The sequence below is a fragment of the Sinocyclocheilus grahami genome, unplaced genomic scaffold (genome assembly GCF_001515645.1).
Source record: "Sinocyclocheilus grahami isolate Dianchi unplaced genomic scaffold, SAMN03320097.WGS_v1.1 scaffold281.1, whole genome shotgun sequence".
In the NCBI taxonomy this organism is placed as follows: Eukaryota; Metazoa; Chordata; class Actinopteri; order Cypriniformes; family Cyprinidae; genus Sinocyclocheilus; species Sinocyclocheilus grahami.
The window spans coordinates 1,556,135-1,580,276 of NW_015505460.1; the positions used below are offsets into that span (position 1 = coordinate 1,556,135).

A 24,142-nucleotide genomic window follows, 5' to 3' on the forward strand; every position below is an offset into this window, starting at 1 on the left:
GTCACATGTTCTCATAAAAAAAAACACCAGTCAGAGATTGATTGATTAAGGGAGAGCAGACAGCAGAAAGGAGAGGATGACCGAAGATGAAGAAAGACTCCAGTATCTGGGATCTTCAGAGCCAAGAGTGTCGCAATATCAGAAAATAGCTTCCTGTATGCATATACACTGTTCAAATTTACCATTTGTCAAGTGCCAGTTTTCCAGTAACATAATGAGGAACTACAGCATATTACATTGTTTAAATTGAACTGTACGAACACGAGTCTGACCAATGTCAAATCAAATGTGTAGGCTATAAACTGCCTTGTGCCTTGAACCTAAGAGAAAATGTGCCAATGTGAAAAAGTACTCAGAACTTTAGAAAAATGAGGAAAAAGAGATGGATAGTAATAAAGATAATAATTACTTTCCCCACCCAAAGGTCTGTATACACTAGGCTACTCTTCAAAAGTTAGGGATCAGTAACAATTGAAAAGAAGTCTCATACTCATCAAAGCTGCATTTATTTGACCAAAAATACAGTATCAACAGTGATGTTGTGAAATATTACTGCAACGTGAAATAACTTTTCTATTTGAATACATTTAAAAAAAAATGTTTTATTTCTGACAATCGTAAAACAATCATACTGACCTCAAATTTTTTGTGCATGTTGACATTATTTAAAACATCTCAGCAGAGCCCATTCTTCTTCAAATCGTGTCACTAAGGCATTCAGAAAACCACCCGAGTGGAAGTAACGGAGTAAATGTACTTCAGTTAACCCACTGAACTGACCGCTCAGCCTAATGTTTTTAGCGTTGTTTTTCAGCTGCGGTGGCTTAGTGTTGTTGATCTGTTGTTCTCTGGGCCTATTCTTCAGTGTGCTGTCAGTAAGGTCCCAGCACAGGAAGCTGGCATCCAGTGACCTACAGCAGACATCCTGAGAGGAAGTACGACCCTCGAAAACAAGAGCGCTATAAAGAGGGGTGGGGCAGCCTTGTGCTACAGCTAATGTAGCCTCCAGTGTCTGCTGAACAGTTATGGCACATATAAACCAGCTCACTTACTCTCTAGGAAACTGGCTGCCTTTTTGAATGACCAAATATCAACAATACACATACCTGTCAATAACTGCTCAGTACCTAAGAGGGCAATATAGGCACCTTCATATTAAATGGAATGTGTCAGGCAACTAGCTTTAAACATACTGACAGTTTATCTCAATTTAACTAACTTGCCAAGCAAGATTCAATTCAGACTTTTCCCTGCAATGACAGTTTTTGGATTTAAAGAGAAAACCAACTGTATAATAAAAACAGTTTATGCTAAATTCAGCTATAGCTTTCAGAATGCAACACCTACTTGCCCTCAGACACAAGAAGCGAGACAGGTCTAACTGAAAGAGAAGCTCTTAATGGTCCCACTCTGCCAACTGGTTTGATCAATAATTTTCAGGCACAAACAAAGTCAGGTGAGCTCCAAACGGCTGTGAAGCCACCTGTTCTAAGGAATGTAAATAAACCCATGTAAATGCGGAAATACTATACAAGAGTGCTTTTTCCCCACTTAAGTACATCTTTAAAATAATTTCATAGTTCACTGTATATGAAATATGGTCAAAGTGCACTGACGAATGTATTGACAAGCATTTATGGAAAACTAAAATATACTTTAATGCCATTTCTATTGAAACTTGTATTTCAGTCTATTTGTAATTACACATTTGTAATGATGAAGTAGCAATTTAGTATGTTTAAAATATATTAACTATAAATGTAATATCAAATAACACATTAAAGTAAAAAATATAATGCTTTCCTTATGACAAATGATTATTAAAATGTAATGATTTAAAATGTACTTTAACAAAACTTTTATTCTGACATTATTACAAAGTGCACTTTTTAAAAGTCATGGAAGTTTACTTGCTTTAAATGGGCTTTTTCATTTATATTTAATTAATATTATATTATCTGCAAGGATAGTTGTTTTTTTTAAATATACTTGAAGATTTGAATTACACTTCAAGTGCACATTTAATGCAATTAAGCACACTGCAAGTAGAGAGAAGCATGACAAAATACCAGGAAGACGTGTCTGGGCTGCCGGCTTTTCCGAGAGACCTTCATCAGAGTGCCCTCCTTAACAAAAACCTGCAAAACACACAGGTGCAAGAGGCCAGGTGACTTGTGGGTAAGGGTGTTATTCACTTAAACCTTTGATGTCTAATAACTGTTACTGATCTTTCAGGTTTTACTGCCAGTAAAAACCGTAATAAACTATAAACATGAAACCATAAATACAGCGTATGAAGCTGAATGTACCCTTCCTGGTTGAAGGAGGTCTCGTTTTCCTCTCACGCTGTAGTCGATGTGGACCAAACGAAGCAGGTTCTCCTGCGATTGCAATAGAAAGACATAAAAGAGTGAGAATGAGAAATAGAACTGATTTGTGGATGAGAAAAAGGAAGAGCTGTTCAGAAATGAATAAGGGTAGAAACAGAAGGTTTCTGTGTCTGTGTCTGTGACTGTGTGTATGTGTTTGGAGATGCTTCTGTGTCTGGCTGATTTCACACTACTCTCTTTGTTTCTCGACACCTGGTACACTATGATGACATCATATCCCCTCGCTCCTTTTTCATCATGTATCAACAATACAACACACAGAAACAACTCACCCCGTGTTTTAGATTGTCATTAACCTGGTCTGCGACCTCTGACACGATTACCAGCGCAGCTGTTGATAAAAAGTTGCAGTCATAAGCACAATTAATGTTTTCACAGTTCAAACATGGTCAGTGGTCATCAGTGTGTCACAGAGAGACTGAGACAACAATACCTTGTGTGTCTTCATACTCTTTTGAATCCGGAGAGAGGTTGTTTAAGTAGTCTGGAAATAAATAGATGAAAACCAAATTACTTATTAAGAGACAAAATAGATTCTACTTCACTATCTCATACTCTTTTAAACACACTCAAACAGTCTCATATTTTATGTACAAGATCCAACATTCAGTGCATTATTTACAGTTCATTTTTACCCCAATCATCAAAGTCATTGGCAGCCTTTGTATGGTGAAATATAATTAAGTGACAAATCACTCAGAAGTAAAATACGATTTATCATAATGTGAATTCCAGGACTGCAAGTCAGCAACAAAAACAACTATTTTACCCCCTACTGTAAGATTATGTCAATAAAGTGATGAGAAAGTAGTTTTATTATTTAATTACTGCATTTCCTGTGCATTTTGATAAATATAGACTGTTGTTGCATAAATGCACCTTTGTGCAGTGTCTCTGTATGCAGAATTTATGCATATACCTGTACTTCCAACATTTACACATGTAGAACCCAATAATTGTTATTTTTGCATTATTTCTGTACTATTATAATATTTATTAATATTTTTAAATAAGCTTTTATTTTTAGATTTTCAGTTTTAATTTAATTTTAAGTTTTAGTTACTTTTCTATGTGCTTTGTGATTTTTTTGTTAATTTTTTTAATAAATGTATTAAATATTTTTATTTCAGTTTTAATTTGAGTAATTTGAATACTTCAGCTTTTACTTTAATATTATTTTTAGTGCTGTCAAATGATTAATCGCGATTCATAGCATCCAAAAGAAAAGTTTTGTTTACATAATATATTTGTGTGTACTGTGTATACTTATTATGTATATATAAATATACACACATGCATTTATATATTTAAGAAAAATTTTATGTTTATATATTAAATATATTTATATATAATATAATTTATATGAATAAAAATGTATGCATGTAAATACATGTAAATATTTTCAAAATATATACTGTATGTGTGTGTATTTATACATACACATAATAAATATACACAGTACACACACATATATTATGTAAACAAAAACATTTATTTTGGATGCGATTAATCATTTAACAGCCCTATTTATTTTAGTTAGTTGCCTAAACAATAAGTTTAAACAAGGTTAAATCTGTAACTCATTTTTTTATTTCAGTTTTATTAATAAAAACTTCAAAAAATTATTTCAAAAACATTATTTTTCAAAATGTTAGTTTTAGTTAACAATAACCAAATTGCACAAATTATTTAGTCTTCTTTCCTTAAAAAGGAACTGAATGCGATAAAGTATTAATATGGGAAAATATCATCTGGACTAAAATATTTGAATCATGCAGTGTTCACCTGTAAGGATCATGCGGTACTGGAGCACACGCACAATGACCCGCAGCAGCTGGTGTTTCACAGGAACATGAACTCCTTCTGCATTCTGTGTCTGGAATACAAACACACATGCATATGAGAAATGGCACATAAAAGAATATACAATGCATGCAAACATATTATTACTGTAAACACAGACATACAGAAGAAGGACTTGGAATACACACACACACACAAATCATACACTAATGCTGCGTTCACGTCAAACAGGTCTTGTTACTCCTCATGATAAAACTTTTTTAACTGTTGAAGAAGCTGCCATTTTGTTGTTTTTACAGGATGTCACAAAGGTAAAGTAAGAGAAATCTAAATTTGTATCAAATTCTTGAGTTTAACAAAGATGTGAACCATTTTACTAGTCAGAAACACATAATTATGGTATTTGCAATTATTATTTTATAGCATCTGCACATAAATGTATAGACACAAAAAGATCTCTATAAATACAAAACAGTTATTCCCATAAAACTCATGCACAAACTTGTTCATACAATCATACACAATAAAGAGTTACATGCCACCTGTGCTCTCTCTTGAGCCACAAGATATAGTATCATAGATCACAATGGCACCACTTATAAAAGCCCATTTCAAGGTTATTCATTTGCCCTTCCATTTTTCCAGCTACACAAAACCCTGAGTATGCCTCATTCCAGCCAATTCCATCCCAATTATAGCATTCACTGGGAGAAAATGTGAACAAGTGAATCAGTCAAACACGCGTGAGAAGAAATCAATCAAGGCCTAATTGACTTTGACACGTCATTGTTCATGCGAGCTCTGAGGAGCCAGGGGGGATGTGAGAGGTCAGTAAAGGGCAGATAAGGGCAAATAACTTCAGAGTTATGGACATCCAGAGACATGGGACAATGCTTGAGATCTTCAACAAGAAAAGGGAAAAAGGGATGCCGTTAATGACCTTGTGAGGAGTGTGAACGATGGGAGTTGTGGCTTCAAGATAAAAGAACACAAGCCAGTGTTCAGTTTGTCCAGTTTGCACACCTGCCACAACATCATTCCCACAACACCTCTGAAAGGCACTCTCTGGGTTTCATTATCTTTTTCCACACCAGCTCTCTAACTGTGTCCTAACCTTACTGTCATCATCATCATAATTCACAGGTTTTATCCATCACATTTCTTATTTCTCTTCATTTTCTTCTACGTTTACATTGCAGTTTATCCATCACATAATCAAATCTGTTATTTAGATGATAATGTGAACATAAATCACACACACACACACTAATGCCAAGTTCACACTGCACGATTTTCAAACTCGTCGGATCGCCGTTCTTTTCACACTGCGTGACTATCTGGGGTAGCATTCAGTTGCTGCTGTGTTCACACTGTACAATGGATCGGCGACAGGGGGTTTCACATTGCATGACTTCACAATAGGAAGAATCGCCGACAGCTCTGTCTGGTGCAGGGTTGCCAGGTTTTCGCTATAAAACCCGCCCAATTACTACTCAAAACTAGCCTGAAAATAGCCCAATTGCTTTCGAGGGGGTCCCCCAGTAAAAATCGCGTTCGGGGGGTAAAACACTAATTTTTTTGGTGGGGTTCTCCTGGTACAATTCACATTCCAGGGCCTAAATATCACGTTATTGTGGTCGCTTCAACCTGCTGACATAAAAAACAAGCGGCGGCAATCGCGGATTTGGCAACACTGGTCCGCAAATTACGTTTCATATAACTTCTCCCCAAACTTCTCGCTGCCCTGTATCTTGGTCTCTCATTGGGTGTAGGTCATCGCCAATGTGTTTTTCAGTCAGAACTCATTTCATACAGCATGATTGTGAATCACCGACAGCTCCAGATATTTAGCATGCCAAATATTTCACGGGCGTCGGCGACGTGTAATTTACACTGTGTGATTGTCACTCGCGTGAACGAGCACTGATTTGCCTCCGATTTCGGGCATTTGTCTGCGATTTCGCAAAACCTGTCGGCGAGTGAAAAATCGGGCTAAAATTGTGCAGTGTGAACTGACAATTCAAGTCTGACAATTCAAGTAAAAAATACAACATATACTGACTCATCCAATTTCTATATCAATCTAACAGTAACACTTTATTTTAAGATGTCTTTGTTACACGTTACACGTACTTACTATTAAAATAACAATTAATTATGCATAACTACATGCAAGTAACCCTTAGCCAAACCCTAATCATATAGTAAGTACATGTAGTTAATTAATATTACTCAGTACTTAAATGTATAATTACAATGTAACAAGGACACCTTAAAATAAAGTGTAACCTGAAATTGATATTCAATTTAATGTTTTATAAAAATATTTAATTGAATGTGAGAGTCTTGGTGTAGATATTTTTGGTTACATTCTCTACTTGTGTGTACTAAAACAAAAAATCTGTAAAAAAAAAAAAAATAAAAATAAAAAGTTAAAATAAGATTTAATTGATTTTAATAAAATAAAAAATGTAATTATTAAATTAATTAATATTAAATTAATATTTAAAACATTCAGTACATTGATATATTTGATACATAGCAACAATACAAATTAAAAAGTTAATGCTAATGCATATTAGATTTCTAATTGCACATCAAAATATGCAATCATATTAAATTAATATTCATAATAAATATATAATTTTTAATTCACTTCAAGAGTAAACAAAGTGCAAAATTACGACAAAAATTTTGATTTCAAATAATATATTATTAAATATTAAACTGAAGTAACAGTAAATATTAAATGAAATATTAAAACATTGCACAATTTCATAATGTTTAAAATATTTAAAGTATTCCGTAAACTGCACTATGACGTATTACAGAGAGTTGCAAAATAGACTTGTTTAAAATATATACTGATGCAATAAATTTATATTACCAGATATACTGATGTATTATACAGTAATGATACAAGTTAAAAGGTTAATGTTAATGCACATTATTTCATGTAATATCAAAATATGCAATCAAGTAATAATATGACACATGTTTACGATGTTATGTTAAGGAGCATTAGACCACTGAGATTTTACTCAATCTCAATTAGATTAGTGTAAATTAGAACGTCTACATTAGACACTTTTAGGTGTGAACATAGCCTTTCTACTTCTTCAACTCTTAATATCTTGCACCTGTCCTCCATTATCTAATTACTCCCTCTCTGTATCATTCCTTCACTGCAGTGAGCCTCATCCTGACCATAAAGCCTGTCAAATTCATGTGTTTAAGCATAACATGGTCTCATTGTTAAAGGTAGCAGAACTAATGAACAGCCTCGTACTGAACACTTGCACCAAACTGCAATCCAATTGACATTTGTGCTGAAGAAGTGGCCAGTCTTTTTGTATGTGTGAAAGCGCAGATATTTAGTAGAGTTGGGACACAGCCAGGAGAACGAATGGCGGCTCATGCCAGAGAACAGACAGGCTACACAAATCAGGCACTGGTCCGGCTGAAGCAGCGTCTGCGTGGACAGCTGATTTAATTGAGGGTTGTTCAAGAAGACTGCTTGGCTAATTAGCTTTTTTCTGCCTCATTGCCCAAATTCCAGATCTGTGTGTATGTGTGTCAGTGTCTTTATCTTGTCCTTTCCACTTGTAAAATTTAAGAGCAACACTGTGTACTATTAATACACATTCAAAGAAAAACCAGGCCTGTTCATAGTGCATGCATGACCTTTGAGATTCTGAATGCAAGAATAAATAAATAAATATTTATATAGACATATACTAAATATCATGCCCTTTTAGTCTTAGGCTTCAGCTCAATTTAAATGTTTACTATATATATGTATGTGTGTGTGTGTGTGTGTGTATTTATATTTATACTTCGTCACTCTCGCTCTCTTTCAGAGCAGCCCACCTTTGTCTCCTTCCTTCTTGCACATTCTGCACACACACAGCCAGATACTTATAAACACACATACACACACGTTCGTGGTGAAAACCCTCGTAAACAGTGTAGCTGAACAGCGTTTAATCCTATCAGACCACAGCGGTGATCAGATCAGCTACTGTAGATACTTCATCTCTGTCATCAACCCAGCACGCACACGCACACACAAAATGAGATTACACAAGCTCGGCTCCAGAGAAGAGAATTCCAAATGCATCCTCAATCCTCAATGCATCAACTATCCTTCTTCAAAAAGCTGAAATGCTTCTGGTGTATTTGCTAATATGAAATGCCACATCATTGAAACCCATGTGGTAAAATCCACATTCATTTTCATGTGTAAAGTAGAAGATAAATATAACAGATAGAGATATATATGTAGAGGAATCTCACAAAAGCATGGCCAGGTCACACTTCACCCTTCAAGTTAATAAAATAAAATAAATAATAAAAAAGAATGTCATTAATAAATGTAATTAATAGGGTTGGTAATTTAACGTGTTAATTAGATTAATTAATTACGGTGAAAAATAACACTTTAAAATTATTAACGCATTTAACGCACTTGCCCCGCCCCAGACCTACGTGGGTCATCTGACATTTCATACAGTTGATTTATTTGATGACAAATATGAGGCAGGGCAACAACTCACTGCATGATGGAGACTAGAGAACGTTGTTAGAATGTCCTTAAAATTCAAGATATGGGGCAAAAATCTGTTTGAGTTTTTGTCTCATATTTATGTCATATAGTTAAGCAGTATCACACGAGCAATAGGCTAAGTGCAATATCACACAAGTGCAAATGTGATCCTGATCTTATACAACAGTTCAGTAAGTAAGAAGTTAATATTGTGTTATTTTAGACACAATGTTGTCTGTTTTGCTCAATTTTGCCAACGAAAATATAAAGACAAAGCAGAACTGTTCATCTCCGAGCAACACACAGCGGCATTTCATTTCTTAAAGGGGTCATATAATGTTGCTAAAAAGAACATTATTTTGTGTATTTGGTGTAATGAAATGTGTTTATGCGGTTTAAGGTTAAAAAAACACATTATTTTCCACATACTGTACATTATTGTTTCTCCTCTATGCCCCGCCTTTCTGAAATGTGTCAATTTTTACAAAGCTTATCGTTCTGAAAAGCGAGGTGTGCTCTGATTGGCCAGCTATCCAGTGCGTTGAGATTGGCTGAATTCCTCAAGCGTGTGACGGAAATGTTACAGTACTTTTTGTAATGTCTGTTTGATGCTTTACACTACATTGACTTTAAATGATCTTTTGGGAGTAATTTCTCAGCCAAATTTGATGTGCAATTAATTAGATGAATTAATCGCCACAGCATGTAACTAATCAGATTAAAAAATGTTAATCACTTACCAGCCCTAGTAATGAATAAATGTCAATAAATGATACATTGTTAAAATGTTTTAAAATAACATTTTGAATACATTTTATATTATATTTTTTTGAAATTCCTGTCCTTGGTATTTTGTATCTTTTTTCCCCAAATTATTGTTTCTACTGTTGCATACTGTAATGCATCAAGCTGTTTTTTTTTTTGTAATTAAATTTATTCTCAATGATTCTCATTAGACTACTGTAAAACAGCTTACTTTTTTAAAGTTAATGCAACAAAAAAAACATTACACATAAATACTTTCAAATTTAAATATTAATCTTGTTTTACATTACAGAATATGAAATTTAGCATAATGATAATGAGAAAACGTGCTTAAATGTTATAATTCAATAAAATCATATGGTCCTTAAACCAGGCATCATTTTTTCCTCATATTCTTGATGAAGTGATCCAGTAACATTTCAACATTTAACATTTCTACAGAGCTACAATGGTGGCATATACTGATAAAGTCAAGCGGGTGTTTAAACTCCTGACTTGTCCACCTTCAGGCCCCGATCAATAAAACAACTGCATCTCCTCCCATTTAACGAGCCGAGAGAAGCATCACAGCACAGATTGGGTGAATAAAACAAGTCAGCGGTGGCTAGACAAATAGCTGGCAGGATGAGAGAAATGTAAGGAAAAGCCTGCCTCGTTGTTGACTTGTGTGTGTGTTTACGTGGTGGTACACCATTGAGAGTCAGCTCTATTGGTTTCATTAGTGTCGGAGTGACCAGAGGCAACCAGTGATGCTCAGTACATACATCACCCAGTCAAAGCCTATAAGCGTTACTGCAGCCGTACAGACCTGGACTCACTGAGAGCACTGAGTGAAGCACATTTCACACCCACAAATGAATTACATTGTGTTGAAATGCTTTGTGAAGAATAATATGTGCTGTTATAAGCAGAAATTACATCTTAATCTTGTTTCATTACTCTGGAGTTATTTGGATCTTGAGCCTCTGCTATTGAAGCCACGGCAGGCTGTCCTTGATCTAAAAAATATTTAAAAAAAGCACTCCTTAACTTATTTCACAAACCCCTGAGAATTTTACCAAGCTTAATTCATGCATATAAGAAGAAATCTACCAACAGTTTGAGCAGCTGACGACAATGCCACATTTAAAGGACATTTGGCTAAATCAGCCTTTCTTTCTCTCTTTCCTGTCTCTCCCTGCTATACATTGAGGGTCTAATTTTGAGTCTACCACCCACCGAGGCTTCTCTGAATACAGATGCTCATGCATATTAATAAGCGAGGACAGCTGGCTTCTTGTCGTTGGTGATCCCGATCACCACTGAAATGTGTGGTCTCCACCAACCATCCTCCAATTAAATGATTCAGCGGAGCCTCTGTCGTGAATAAGGTTGGGTATCGTTTGAATCTGATCAATTCTGATTCTGATTCTGCTTATCGATTCCAATTCTTTTTGATTCCCAGTTTCGATTCCAATGGGATTAAAAAATGATATCAAACATTTATCCTGTGTCTCTTTTTGCAAACCATTTAGTTGCAGTTGAATACCATGAACAAAAATTCAACAGGCTACATAAAAACTAGACTCTTTAAGAGCTGTTTGTGTGCAAAATAGAGCTGTATGATTCTGGATCTGAGTTTTTTTAATTTTCTTTTTTTTTTCCAATGGAAGTTGTGGTTCTCTTATGATTCTGAAGAAAAAACATTAGACAACTAAACAAAATCACATGTAATTTATGAATGAATGATTCACTCAAGATGTACTTTTTTCATTACTGGATGAATCAGCGTTTTTGAACGAATCTCTTGTAGGATTCAAATACAAATACATTTTAACAGCTCCTTTTCGCCACCTACTGGCATAACAATGTAATTGATAAATCTTCATTTGAAGTATCAAATTACTTTAAAATGTGATTTACTCTATTTTAATCGCTACATCAGAGTTTAAATCTAAACTATAAACTTTTAACCCAATACTTCTGTGATTTGAATTAATTCATTTTAATATTAACAGTACTAATGGTATTAGTTAGATGCCACATATATTAGCCTATGTATTTTTAAGCTATGATTCTCCCACGATTCTGAAAACAAAACAGAGAACCAAACAAAATATGTAATTTAGTTTCTGATGTTTTATTTATTAAAAATGTTTTATTAATGTTATAAATAAGTGTATAAAAATATTTATTAATTTAAACGAATTTGCCTAATTATGTAAAAAAAAAAATTATGATAAATCAATAAATGAAGACTTGTTTCGTTTTGAATCTCTTGAATGAATGATTCAGACATCAAATACATTCAACAGTCACTGTTCGCCACCTACTGGCATAAAGTAACATATACAATCATTATTTGCAGAACTTCATTACTTTCAAAGACCCATTTTGATCGTGGCTCCCGCAACATCAGAGTCTATATCAGGACTATAAATTTTTATTCCAATACTTTCGTTATTATTTAATGTTTGCAACACAGAAATATAGCCTGCTGTGTAGACTGTTTGTGACGCTGTTTCAAACATAAAGCTTCACATGATGAGCGCTGCTCTCTCTGGATCAGCAGCTGCGCAAAAGCAGGTTTAAATATTCCGATGTGATTTCAATGGTTTAATAGACATAGCAGAATCACCGTCATTTAGGAATAAGATTGCGTGTGTTTGAATCGAGATTGTGATCTTTTAATGATTAAACGTGCATACATATTAGCCTTATAGCCTATGTATTTTTCTAGCCCATGTCATATTTCTACCAGACCTCAAAAGCAAGGTCGCAAGGTAACCCCCCCCCCTTCCGCGACCCATGACTGCAAGTAGGCCTACTGAAATCGTAGCAGTCAATGAAACCATATTTAATTATTCTCAATACCAGTTTCACAACAAAAAGTAAAATGCTATTGAACACACTATTTAAAAAGCAAAAATATTAATAAAATATTATTAAGAGACATTAACACATGTAATGTTAATATTTTTATTGTTAATATTTTTTATACTTAAAAAGAAACTATTATAAATATATTAATATATTAGCACAGTACAATTTTTGCTTAGAAATATGTTTATATATAAATACTATATAGAAAATTATACAAATATATATTAAAATTATATAAAAATTATGTTAAAAGATATGCATATGCATAAAAAATAAAAAAGGTAATTACAACGTTTTATTTTACAATTCAGACATTTTTCTTACAATTCTGAGCAAAATAATCAGAACTTCGAGAAATAAAAGTCTAAAAAAGTCTGAATTCTCACTTTCTTATTCTTTTAGTTTCTGGTACAGAATAAAAAATAAAAAGGTCATTAAAAAGGCAACATTTTATTTATCAATTGAGATTTTTTTTCACATCATAAAATCGAGATCAATTCCCAAACAAACTACACACATTTGCATGGCAGACCTCACCTCAAACCGTTTCACCACATCCTCGAAAGCTTTCCTCTGTCTACAGCTCTCCTCCAGCAGTGACATGCTGCGGTCATAGTCTGAGATGTAGGTTGCGAAGGATGACATCTCAGCCCGGCGCGTTAATATAACATCAACCACACTTGGACTGTCCTCCCTGAAGATGAATGAGAAACAACGAAAACTTTTCAGAGGACATCCAAGGACACTCATGCTAGCATTATAATGGATTTTGCTACTGTAACATCATATGTACTGCTATAAAACAGATAAGAGTGTGTAATGTAATGTATCGTGGACAAGAACACATCAGCTTGTCCATATTAATATGTGGCTCAGTTGGGGAGATGCATACAGTATGTGGAGTGCATGCATTAGCACCTTGTAAAGGATGCACATGTTATATGTAACACAAGTAAGGATTTTTTTTGGAATGACATGCTATTAAATGTGTGCATAAGCATGTGTATATTTTGGATATTGACGTGCATTAGTTTAGTGTGCTTCAGTATGTGTGTTCTCACCACTGTTTAATGCGGGTCTCCAGTTCATTGAGGATCTCATTGTGCAGGTGGTAGGCCTGAGGAAGAGTGCTCAGGATCTCGTCCAGCTTCCCGTTTTCTAACAGTGGTTCCTCATCTCCTGCTGACTCCACTGCTGCTCTAAAATCCTGTAAGAAAGTGGACTGGCATGAGGAATCATTAAATTAAGAATTCCAAAACAATGCGAAGGTGCAATAAAGGAATAACTCACCCAAAAAAAATAAAATTTGCTAACAATTTACTTACCCTCAGGCCACTCAAGATGGTTCAAGATAGTTTGTTTCTTCATCAGAAGAGATTAAAAGAAATTAACATTACATCACTTGCTCACCAATGGATCCTCTGCAGTGAATGGGTGCTGTCAAAATGAGAGTTCAAACAGCTGATAAAAACCATCCCAAATAATCCACACAACTCTATCAATTGAAAGTCCATTTATTAACGTCTTGTGAAGTGAAATCTGTTTATAATAAACAAATTTATCATCAAACCATTCGAGTCCTCTATCCATTATATTGCTTTCTCCACTCTGAATCAGGAGAGAAATGTGCACAAATCAAGCACTGTTTACAAGCGAAAACAGTCTAAAACAGTTCCAAAACAATATTTTTTGTGGATTTTGATGTGAGAAGCATTTTGATATGAGAGGAAGCATTATTATGGATTATTTTTGCCAGTTTCAATGATTTAAAGTTAAGATGTCTTGATGGATTTGTTTCTTCCAACCAAGCATCTTTTCACATGAGAAAACATTAATTGACAGACTGGAGTTGTGTGGATTACTTGTGGATCATTGTGAGGTTTTCATCAGATGTTTGACCTCATTCTGACGGCACCCATTCACTGCAGAGGATCCATTGGTGAGCAAGTGATGCAATGCTCAATTTCTCCAAACCAAATCTGTTTTGAAACAATCTCATCTATATCTTGGATAGCCTGAGGGTGAGTACATTTTCAGAACATTTTTTCATTTTCATTTTTGATGAAATATTCCTTTAAATATTTTGTATTGTTTGATGATTTCAGCTGCCAATGAAAGTGTACTAGTGACATAAATTATCATGTTTAAATCCATTCCACAAGGTTCTGCATTCCATTCTCAGAATCAGAATTTGGAATGGTTTCCAGAAGTTCTTGGTACTTATATACAGTACATACACATATATACAAGAAAACAAACAGAAAAAAGTACATTTAATTAAAAAACTTACTGTAATATACTGTACATCAAGTAACATACATCTATACTGAGTAAGCAGAAAGAAATGAACAGATGCTCACATTAAGTATTGCACATACTTAATTTACTGCATAAAAATGTAGTTACAGTGCATGATACATATTCTATAGCCTAACACCTGGGTTGAACATCATAAGCAGATTATTCTATGATAAAACAGCTATAAAGCAGTTGGTGTGTTAGTCATTCAAAGTGGTGATAAACAGTACACTCTCAGAAAAAAAAGGTACAAAAGCTGTCACTGGGGCGGTACCTTTTCAAAAGGTACACCTTTGTACCTAAACAGTCCATATTGGTCCCTTAAAGGTACATATAAAAAAAAAAGGTACATATAAAAAGGTACCTTTTTTTCTGAGAGTGTAGAAATCATTGTCTATATTAATAACAGTAGCAAAAAAGTTAAACAAGAACTATACCAGCTTCCTTAGGCTTGTATGTGAATATATCAGATAATCTGTACTTGTCCTCTCCTGCCTGTGAAATGAACTCTGACCACATTCATCCCTCTGGATGAGCTTCCATGCAGGATTAAGCTACTGGATTGAGCTAAAAGCAGTCTGTGCTCGAGCCTCAAGCTTTGACACAATCTTAGCCCACAATACCACCCGTCAGGGGAACATGTTATTAGTTTCTGCTGAATATATTTGTTTTGGCTGTAACAGACAGTTAAATTGAGCGGCCATGAGCTGGCCTGTTCGGGACCACTAGCCTGATGGCTCAGATCCAGAGAGGATTTACTTGACCTACTATATATACACGTCATGTACCTTATGAATCGGGATAAAATCTGCTCTGAAATGTCTTCACAGGCAAAGCCGTTAGGGATTGTGTATCCGTTATGAGAAATGTGATGACATAAAACAAAGTCAGACATGCATGTGCAAACAGACGTGTAAGCGGTCGTGCTGGGAGGTGGTATGCTGGAATTCCTTTCTGAGCTTCACACATGAATCAATGTGTATCGATCACAGCCATGTCAGCATTTGTCAATTCTCTCATAAATAACTCAGAGCTGTTATACAGTCCTCCAAGGTACTATGAAACTTGTTTCCTCCGATAGCATCTCAATAGCTGAAACTCCCTGACAAATTTCCAAATGTTCATTGTAATGAAAGTGCATTGTTTTACAGTTGCCTTCTTAAGTCTCATTACACTTTTATTGCTTTCTTACAGTTAAGATGCATAAACCACGACACAGGAATGAACCGGCTGGTGAGAGATACTTGTATTCTTGTACCCGTTTATGCAACTGCATGCTTTCATTTGTTGCTCAAAACCAAAAAAAAAAAAGCTGCAAATTCTCAAAAATCACATGCCTAGCAACCTGCACTACAATTAAAAGCATAACTTCACATTAGGGACAGGTTCTGGAAATTCTTTGTATTTTTGTGTTATTCAATAACAAACAATGGAACAATGGGCACATGTTCTGTCCTGTAGCCTTCTGATGGAGCACTCTGTTCCTTTCAGAGTACACAAAACAGAGAGAGACTGAGAGAGAGAAAGAGACAAAAAGATCAATAAAAAATGCAGAGAAAGAATGTCAAGCCAAGCAACCCAGGAAAAAAATTTTTTTCAGATTTTTCCTAAACTTTATCTTAACGATTTCAAATACTATAAATGCTGTTCTTTTGAACTTTCTAGGAAAAGTCTCCATTTGATCTAAATTTAATTTCACTGAGAGTACATTTTTATTCAAAAACGTAATGCAGTGATGCATATATGCGCTATTTTGCTTTGTTTCTTCAGCCTCTTCATCTATAGGACCAACCAGTACTGTCAAGTACCAAGAACCTTTAAGAGAAGTATATGCTAAACCTAAAAACTGCAAATCCCCAAGCAACAGTGGGGAAGGAAACGCTCTCAAAGTCACCGTTGACAGCAGCTGAACACTGATTTAATGATGTCATAGTGGACAGAAAATCAAGGTGACTCAGATCCTCCAGCTCATTATCATTCAGCACAGCACAGTGATTAATGACATCTTTATCTTTTCCACACACCCACTAATTGTTAAATGCAGTATAAATATTTACAGCATATCAATATCAAACTGATCATTCTCTCAAACGAAAGCTAGACATGAAATACTACTGCAGCACTTGCTGTGATGTGCCTATTCATTTGGCTCCATTCACGATCCATCCCGTTGTGCTGTTCAATGCAAATCTACAGCATTATGTATGAATAAGGGAAACTATAATTACAGTTCTACTGTAATACAATACAGCATATGCATACGAGACACACAGGCATGTATATGATTAGCATTCTTTAGTCATTAATAGGACAGCGATTCTATTGACTATGGCTTATTTTATTCAAATGAGGCAATTAAAACGGTGAATATGAAGTATAGTAATTTACATGAGGTGCACCATATGAAGAACTTTAGTACCCACTGGATTGTGTTAAATTGCTCCTTCAGCCCCGCCTCGACTTGATAATTAGGATACATATTGTATTAATCATGAAAACAAAAGTGCTAAATTTGGTTATGAGGTTACACTCTAGAGGACAATGTTTAAAACAATAGGTTATAGGTTTTTTTCTGGCTAATCTCATCACTCACATGGACCCTGCAAGCCTGGATTGTGTTAAATTGCTCCTTCAGCCCCGCCTCGACTTGATAATTAGGATACATATTGTATTAATCATGAAAACAAAAGTGCTAAATTTGGTTATGAGGTTACAGTCTAGAGGACAATGTTTAAAACAATAGGTTATAGGTTTTTTTCTGGCTAATCTCATCACTCACATGGACCCTGCAAGCCATGCACACACACACACACACACACACACACACACACACACACGCAGCCCTAGGGAACCAGGTAAGAAAGACACTTTGGCTGTCAGAGTGGGAGAGCTAATGAAAACAAATGATAACTTAAATTTGACACACTACATGACAAAGCAATATTAAGTACAGTGTGAAAAGCCAATGCATTCAGACACACAGTGAAACTCTCCTTCTACCAGGCCTTCATTACACTGAGATATAAGGAGCGAGTGCAACTAATGTCTCAATGAAAACTATATATATATATACATATATATATAAAACATAAGACATTTCAGCTTGTTGCTAAGTCACCATTTTTCCTTTTCATTTAATTTAACTCAATGTAGTAACATAATTGAAATAAAATAAATAAAAACTATATAGAAATACAAAAAACTAATAAAAATGACAAAAAGACAAAAATAAATAAACATGTAAAAGGTCACCCCATATTTTATGGTCAGTTTCTCTCTATTAACAAACCATTAACTGGGATTTTGCCTCAATCAACTACTAAATTACTAAAAATAATTCGCTCTCTATATATAAATAAATAATAGACTCTCTAAAAAGAGGGAATTAGAGTCAATTCACACAAAGTGACAAGTTGTTTGGGGCTTGTAGCCAAAACTGACGTGTTTTTATGTTTACAAGTGATGAGACTCATGAGAAGATTCCCAAACAAAAGCCTGGTGCGTAGGTATTGCGTCACTCACAGGCAGACATTTTCAAGACAAGGTTGTCAAGGCCAGGAAGTCTCAGTTACTGAAACAACACTGATAAAGGTTTGCAAACCCCCCACCCAAGTGTGTGTCTCTCAATGTATGTGTAAACATATGTGTATAAAGGTGCAATTTATATTTGTACATTTGAAATTGGCTGCCAGGACAGAAGACACAGGTACTGACAGCAGCAGTAAAACACTAATTTCAGAGCCTTTTTACGGGACCTTTGCATTTCTCATGAAATCAAATCTAGCTGTTTTACACAAGTTGTGTCATTTAAAATTCATTCATTCATTCATGAGTTTTGCCCAAGCAAAATTCACTGAAATTATGATAGGGTAGGGCTAGGGTGGTTTTCAGGGTGTTGCTAATGTGGTTGCTGGTGGTTGCTAGAGTATTGCTTTGTCGCTAAAGTGTTCTGGTCCGATTGCTTAAATAAGTAATAGCATACCTCTTCTTAAAAACATGTGTGACTTGAGGTATCATTCATGTCTGTAACACCCCAAGTTTAAGCAATGGTAATAATGGTGCTTGCCTTAACAATCAAAACTAAATAAGACTGCATTCATTAAACATAATTTCACTGGTCGCAGTGTAAGTCAGTATCATCAAGAGCAAAACAGATGAGCCACATACTGATATTTAATATTTTTCTTTACTCTATTTAGAAATCTTTCCTCCAAGTGTCACTTTTGATCAATTTAATGCATCCTTGCTAAATGAAAATATTAATATCAATCAATATTAATAAGAATTATCTTACTGACCCCAAACTTTCAAATGATAATATATGCAAAAATCTCACCTACGACCACTGCAGTTCGACCACAATTAAACAGAATATTATATATATAAAATAAACAGATTTTCATACCTCCTGGAGGATCTTCAAAGCCTTCACGTGTCTGTGGATTATTAAAAAGAGATGACATTACTGTTAGCAGAAAAATAAAAACAAATAGACTTAGAACAAAAACAGCTGTTCAGTTCTGTCAAGCAGATATATTCCTGATCATCCAAGTGATGCCAACATCTAGACAGCTGATTAATGAAGCCAGTTGATACATAACAAATACATTTGAAGGGCTTATGGGGAAAAAGCAGGCTTGCTTGGATAGTGGATCACATTTAATAAATCTTCACACTTAATGACTCATTGAGCCGCTGCTGAAATGCGGTATCTTAAGGCAGACAGTCCAATAATAGGCTGTCAGTTCGAATAGCAGAGGAGCTGTTGAGTGAATCAGACTAGACAGTGATAAAGATGTGGACAGGGTCTGAACAAAGAAGATCCCCGAAGGACATCACATGAAAAACAACTGGACTGTATTTGGAACGTGTTTAAATCCAGACAGAGACAAACACTTACTCTCTTTCTGAGTCCACCAGGTCTTTGGCAACATAGTAGGCTCTGGATCGGCCATCAATCTGAATGTGACAGAAAAGAAAGCCATGAGAGATAAATGAAGAAACCCAGTGTTTAAAGAGTTCAAGTATACACAGTTCAGTCACAGAGCATGGTAAAGAGAAATATATAGATGATATTTATATATATATAAATATTGCTAGATACATCGATGGAGACAGAGCGAGAGAGGAATGGATGTTCTGATCTAATTTCTCATACAATCCTGTCAAAAGAAGACTGATTATTTCATTAAAGCACAACGTAAATGAAAAAGCTTTCCTGGCCCCTTTAAGCACAGATGCATTATGGATGAGATGCTGTGTTCATGGCAAGCACAAATCCACCATTGATTTGCAAGCTAATCACAGCTGTCTGAACACGAGTGTTACTACTGAATGGAAATATTTAGGAGAACATGACTGCATGACTGGGACCGCTAGTACTGATGTATTATGTATCCATGATTAGTTTTTAATAAAGTCTTTAATATCTGTGCTAGGGTCACTTTTATGCACAAATAAAAATCCATAATAAAACTAATTACAGTGCACCTGGCTTGTTTCCAGCTTGTTGTAATGCTGAAATCAGACTGGGATAGATTACTCCCAGATATTCTTTTCTTTTTAAAGACGAAGAAAACAAGGAAGCAGGCGTCACAAGGCCGGGGCCCCGGCTGATATTACAGTGGCAGAGGGAAGGGGTGGGGTCCACCTCTCACGGCAGCGCTAAACTGACTGCCAGGAGACGTATGAACCTGGATCACACAAAAATTGCACACACAGGGAATTTCAGTTTAAAGGGTTAGTTCACACAAAAATGAAAATTAAACTGTGTTTTATTTACCCTCGAAGCATCCTAGGTGTATATGACTTTCTTCTTTCAGACGAATACAGTCGGAGTTATATTAAAAATTGTCCTGGCTATTCCAAGCTTTATCATTGCAGTCAGTGGGTGTTGCAGTGGAACAGTCCACAAGTCGTCAAATAAAGTGCGCGCGTTCATAATAAAACGTGCCTCACACGGCTCCGAGGGGTGAATAAAGGCCTCCTGTAGTGAATGCAAGCGTTTTTGTCAGAAAAATATCCATATTTCAAACGTAATAAACACTTTTCTCTCACTTCCGGTATCTGTACGCGGAAACTGTTCCGGCGGATGATGCAGGACGTATGCGGAGCGCGTGCCTCTGAGATATGCTAGTCTCGCGAGTTTGTTTATAGGAGCAAAGGAAGCAAAGTTTCCTTACTTTAGCAAAGGAAAACCAGTCTCCTCTTGGTTTATTTCGAAATCCTCTGACATTTTTCTTTGCAAATCCTCGGTTTGTACTTCTAATTTGTGATCGGCGTTTTGTTTTGTTCTCTCTCCGCATTCATCACTAATCACGCAACGCCGACGTACTACGACATCCACTGGAACGGCTTCCGCTTATGACAGAAACCGGAAGTGAGAGAAAAGTGTTTATTACGTTTGAAATATGGATATTTTTCTTACAAAAACACATGGATTCGCTACAGGAGGCCTTTATTCACCCCCTGGAGCCATGTGAGGCACGTTTTATTATGAATGCGCTCGCTTTATTTGACGACTTCTGGACTGTTCAACTGCAACACCCGCTGACTGCAATGATAGAGCTTGGAATAGCCAGGACAATTTTTTATATAACTCCGACTGGATTCGTCTGAAAGAAGAAAGTCATATACACCTAGGATGCTTTGAGGGTGAGTAAAACACAAGCTAATTTGAATTTTTGGGTGAACTAACCCTTTAACAGGGAGGGTCCTTGTTTTTATCTACTTTAGCATGCAAAGCTGTGATTACTTGCATGGGTAACATTATAGAGGTTAGAAGAGGTACTACAGTAAAAGTGTATACATAGTCATAAAGAGTAAGATCATACTCGTCATCACACATCGACTGTGTGCTATACCACAGGGGTTTATAAAAGTTTTTGAAATCAGTCAGAGTTTAAGCCTTCTTACAATATAAAATCAGCTTAATATGTTAAAGACCCATTTATACTGTGATATTTTTATTTTTTATATTTTTATTATAGTGCATAATATGTACATTGTATTGGGTTTTAAAAGTCCTGTACTGTAAGTACTGTATAGTAAGTGAGTCCTGAAAAATCAATGTTGCAATATGTTTAACTGAAATAATATAAAATATTTATTTATCTCTCAAATTTTCTGCAGACTCTCAGACCTTGAATTTCAAAACCCTTGACAATACACTTTGTTGGGGGTCGGTAAGATTAAAAAAAAAATAAAAAAATTCCGCTTACCAAGGCTGCATTTAATTTATTAAATTTACAGTAAAAGCAGAAACATTGTGAAATTTTATTACAATTTAAAACAAATAATTTCTATTTTAATATATTTTAAAATATAATTTATTCCTGTGATGCAAAGCTGAATTTTCAGCAGCCATGGCTCTAGTCGTCACATAATCGTTCAGAAATCATTCTAATATGCTGATTTTATTCTCAAAAAGTTTATTCTGAAAACAGTTGTGCTGCTTAATCTTTTTCATGATTCTTTGAATAATAGAAATTCCAAAAGAACAGCATTTTTTTAAATAACATCTTTTATAACATTATAAATTTAATGCATAATTTCTTTCAAGAAACATTTTACTGACCCCAAACCTTTGAACCTTGATTTGTGTATGTACCACTATAGTCTAGCAAGCTCTGACATTAGGATATTTGCAATAGATATTTGCAACAGCTGACCTGTCGGTCATGACAGTGGTCTCCACAACCGTCCTCTTCCTCAGATGTGTGTCCATGGTCTTCTTCATTGGACACAGTGGCAGACACAGAACAAACAGGGAATGGCTCAGTGTAGTCACTGTGAATAGATGAAACATGAAAGAGAGTTAAATGTACTATGATCACTATGGGTAAGTTACTGTAGGCTTTCACACAACACTTAACCTTGGATTTTGACCCTGTATTATGGACATTTTACACTTTTAATTTGAAAGGGACCATGTTTGGACCATTTTTATATGTTGGTTAATAAGTCTCTTCTTTAGAGATCATGCACATCATTCATGCACAGAAACTTTAATGAGTTGTGTTTAGTTTTCAGCCTTTATCCTAGGCTAAAAATCCTAAATATAATGTGTAAATTTATATTTAATCTCTACTGATACAAAGTCCACTACCATAGCTGTGACTAACAGACCCCAGAAGAGAAACTAAACAGTTATGATCAGAACACTGCATGTGGCAAACATCACAAACCAGCCAGACTCTCCATATCAAAAACAACGGAAACAAACCCTCTCAAATCACAATGTTTTATATTAGAGGGCACTTTGGTGTCTAGCCGAGCAGAAATTACCCTTTGCCAAGGAGAAACAAATTCCCCCTCTTCATTTAAACAAGACCTGTTGAGAACAATTCATTTTTTTCTCTCCTGCTCCTCCTTACAGTAGTAACACGGATGGCTGGGGCCAGATTGCGAGGACATTTACGGTTGGGCATGAAGGGCTGGCTTGGTGATCCTGTGGTGAGCACTTAAAAAAATAAAAAAAATAGATAGCCCTGAGGATATGCAAATGTGCACATAGTGAAGCTGCTTATATACTGTGGAGGGTACATTCAAATGCACATATAAGGGAAACCTTGAGTGCATTTGTGCTTACACTAATCTACAGGCATTAGCAAGCAACTCTTCTGTCTTTTGCATTAGTGGTGTTAAAAAATTGTTGAACAGAATCAAATTTCAAAGCAATTAAAGTTAGTGTATGTGCATATTGTCAATGTACAAAAAAAGGTTTAGAGGTGCCCAGCTGGGTGTCATACTACTCAAGGACACTGTACACTGCACACACACAATAGCTGTGTCTCATTTAGAAGGCTGCGCCCTGCGGAGGTCGAATCCTCTGTAGGATGCATACGAAGTGTCCTCAACCTGGAATTAAACGAGACGGCCTTCGTAGGACAGGCGGAAAAGGAAACCGGAAGTATCACGTTGCTATGCCAACACATTTAGAGCATCCTTACTCTCACACTACTTAAATGAAGGAAAATTATTTATAAATTTGGAAAGTAATTTGAAAAAAAAAATGCTTTTACTTGTTTTATTTTGTTCAATGTTTGAGGAGCTGCAGCGTACGTACAGCAGACATCTGTTAGAGAGAAAAAAAGGAGGAGGATATTAAAAAGAAAGTTTATCCGTTTTTACCGAGGCGATTTAAGGTAAGTTGTAAACACCACATCTGCGCTTGTGTGTACATCTGCCGGCGCCGGCATTTTCCAAATTAACAACGGTTGTTTACGGCGACGCAAAGAATTGTGGGTTATCTGCAGCAGCGAAGGATACACCTCATGCATCCTCCGAATTCCTGTGCAAGAAGGTCGCATTCGGAGTGTCCTACTTGCTTTTCTGAAATGAGACGATGGCGTATACAGCCTTCGAATACGACCTCCGGAGGGTGCAGCCTTCTAAATGAGACACAGCTTATAGTCAGAAGTCAGAAGAACACGAGCTGTGTCTCATTTAGAAGGCTGCACCCTCCGGAGGTCGAATC

General features: G+C 35.6%; 1 protein-coding gene across 3 annotated transcripts in view; it reads right to left on the bottom strand.

Annotated features, from left to right (window-relative positions):
* Nucleotides 1–24,142, bottom strand: part of fgd5a (FYVE, RhoGEF and PH domain containing 5a) — a 43,438-nt gene that overhangs the window by 9,900 nt on the left and 9,396 nt on the right. For all 3 annotated transcript variants that reach the window (XM_016292163.1, XM_016292161.1, XM_016292164.1), the window contains exons 3-12: nt 22,335–22,452; nt 19,565–19,623; nt 19,070–19,100; nt 13,428–13,573; nt 12,904–13,060; nt 4,176–4,266; nt 2,824–2,874; nt 2,663–2,721; nt 2,310–2,381; nt 2,070–2,138 (exon numbers count right to left, since the gene is read on the bottom strand). In XM_016292163.1, the coding sequence (XP_016147649.1) occupies nt 2,070–2,138; nt 2,310–2,381; nt 2,663–2,721; nt 2,824–2,874; nt 4,176–4,266; nt 12,904–13,060; nt 13,428–13,573; nt 19,070–19,100; nt 19,565–19,623; nt 22,335–22,452 (853 nt within the window). The remainder of the gene's footprint in view (nt 1–2,069; nt 2,139–2,309; nt 2,382–2,662; nt 2,722–2,823; nt 2,875–4,175; nt 4,267–12,903; nt 13,061–13,427; nt 13,574–19,069; nt 19,101–19,564; nt 19,624–22,334; nt 22,453–24,142) is intronic.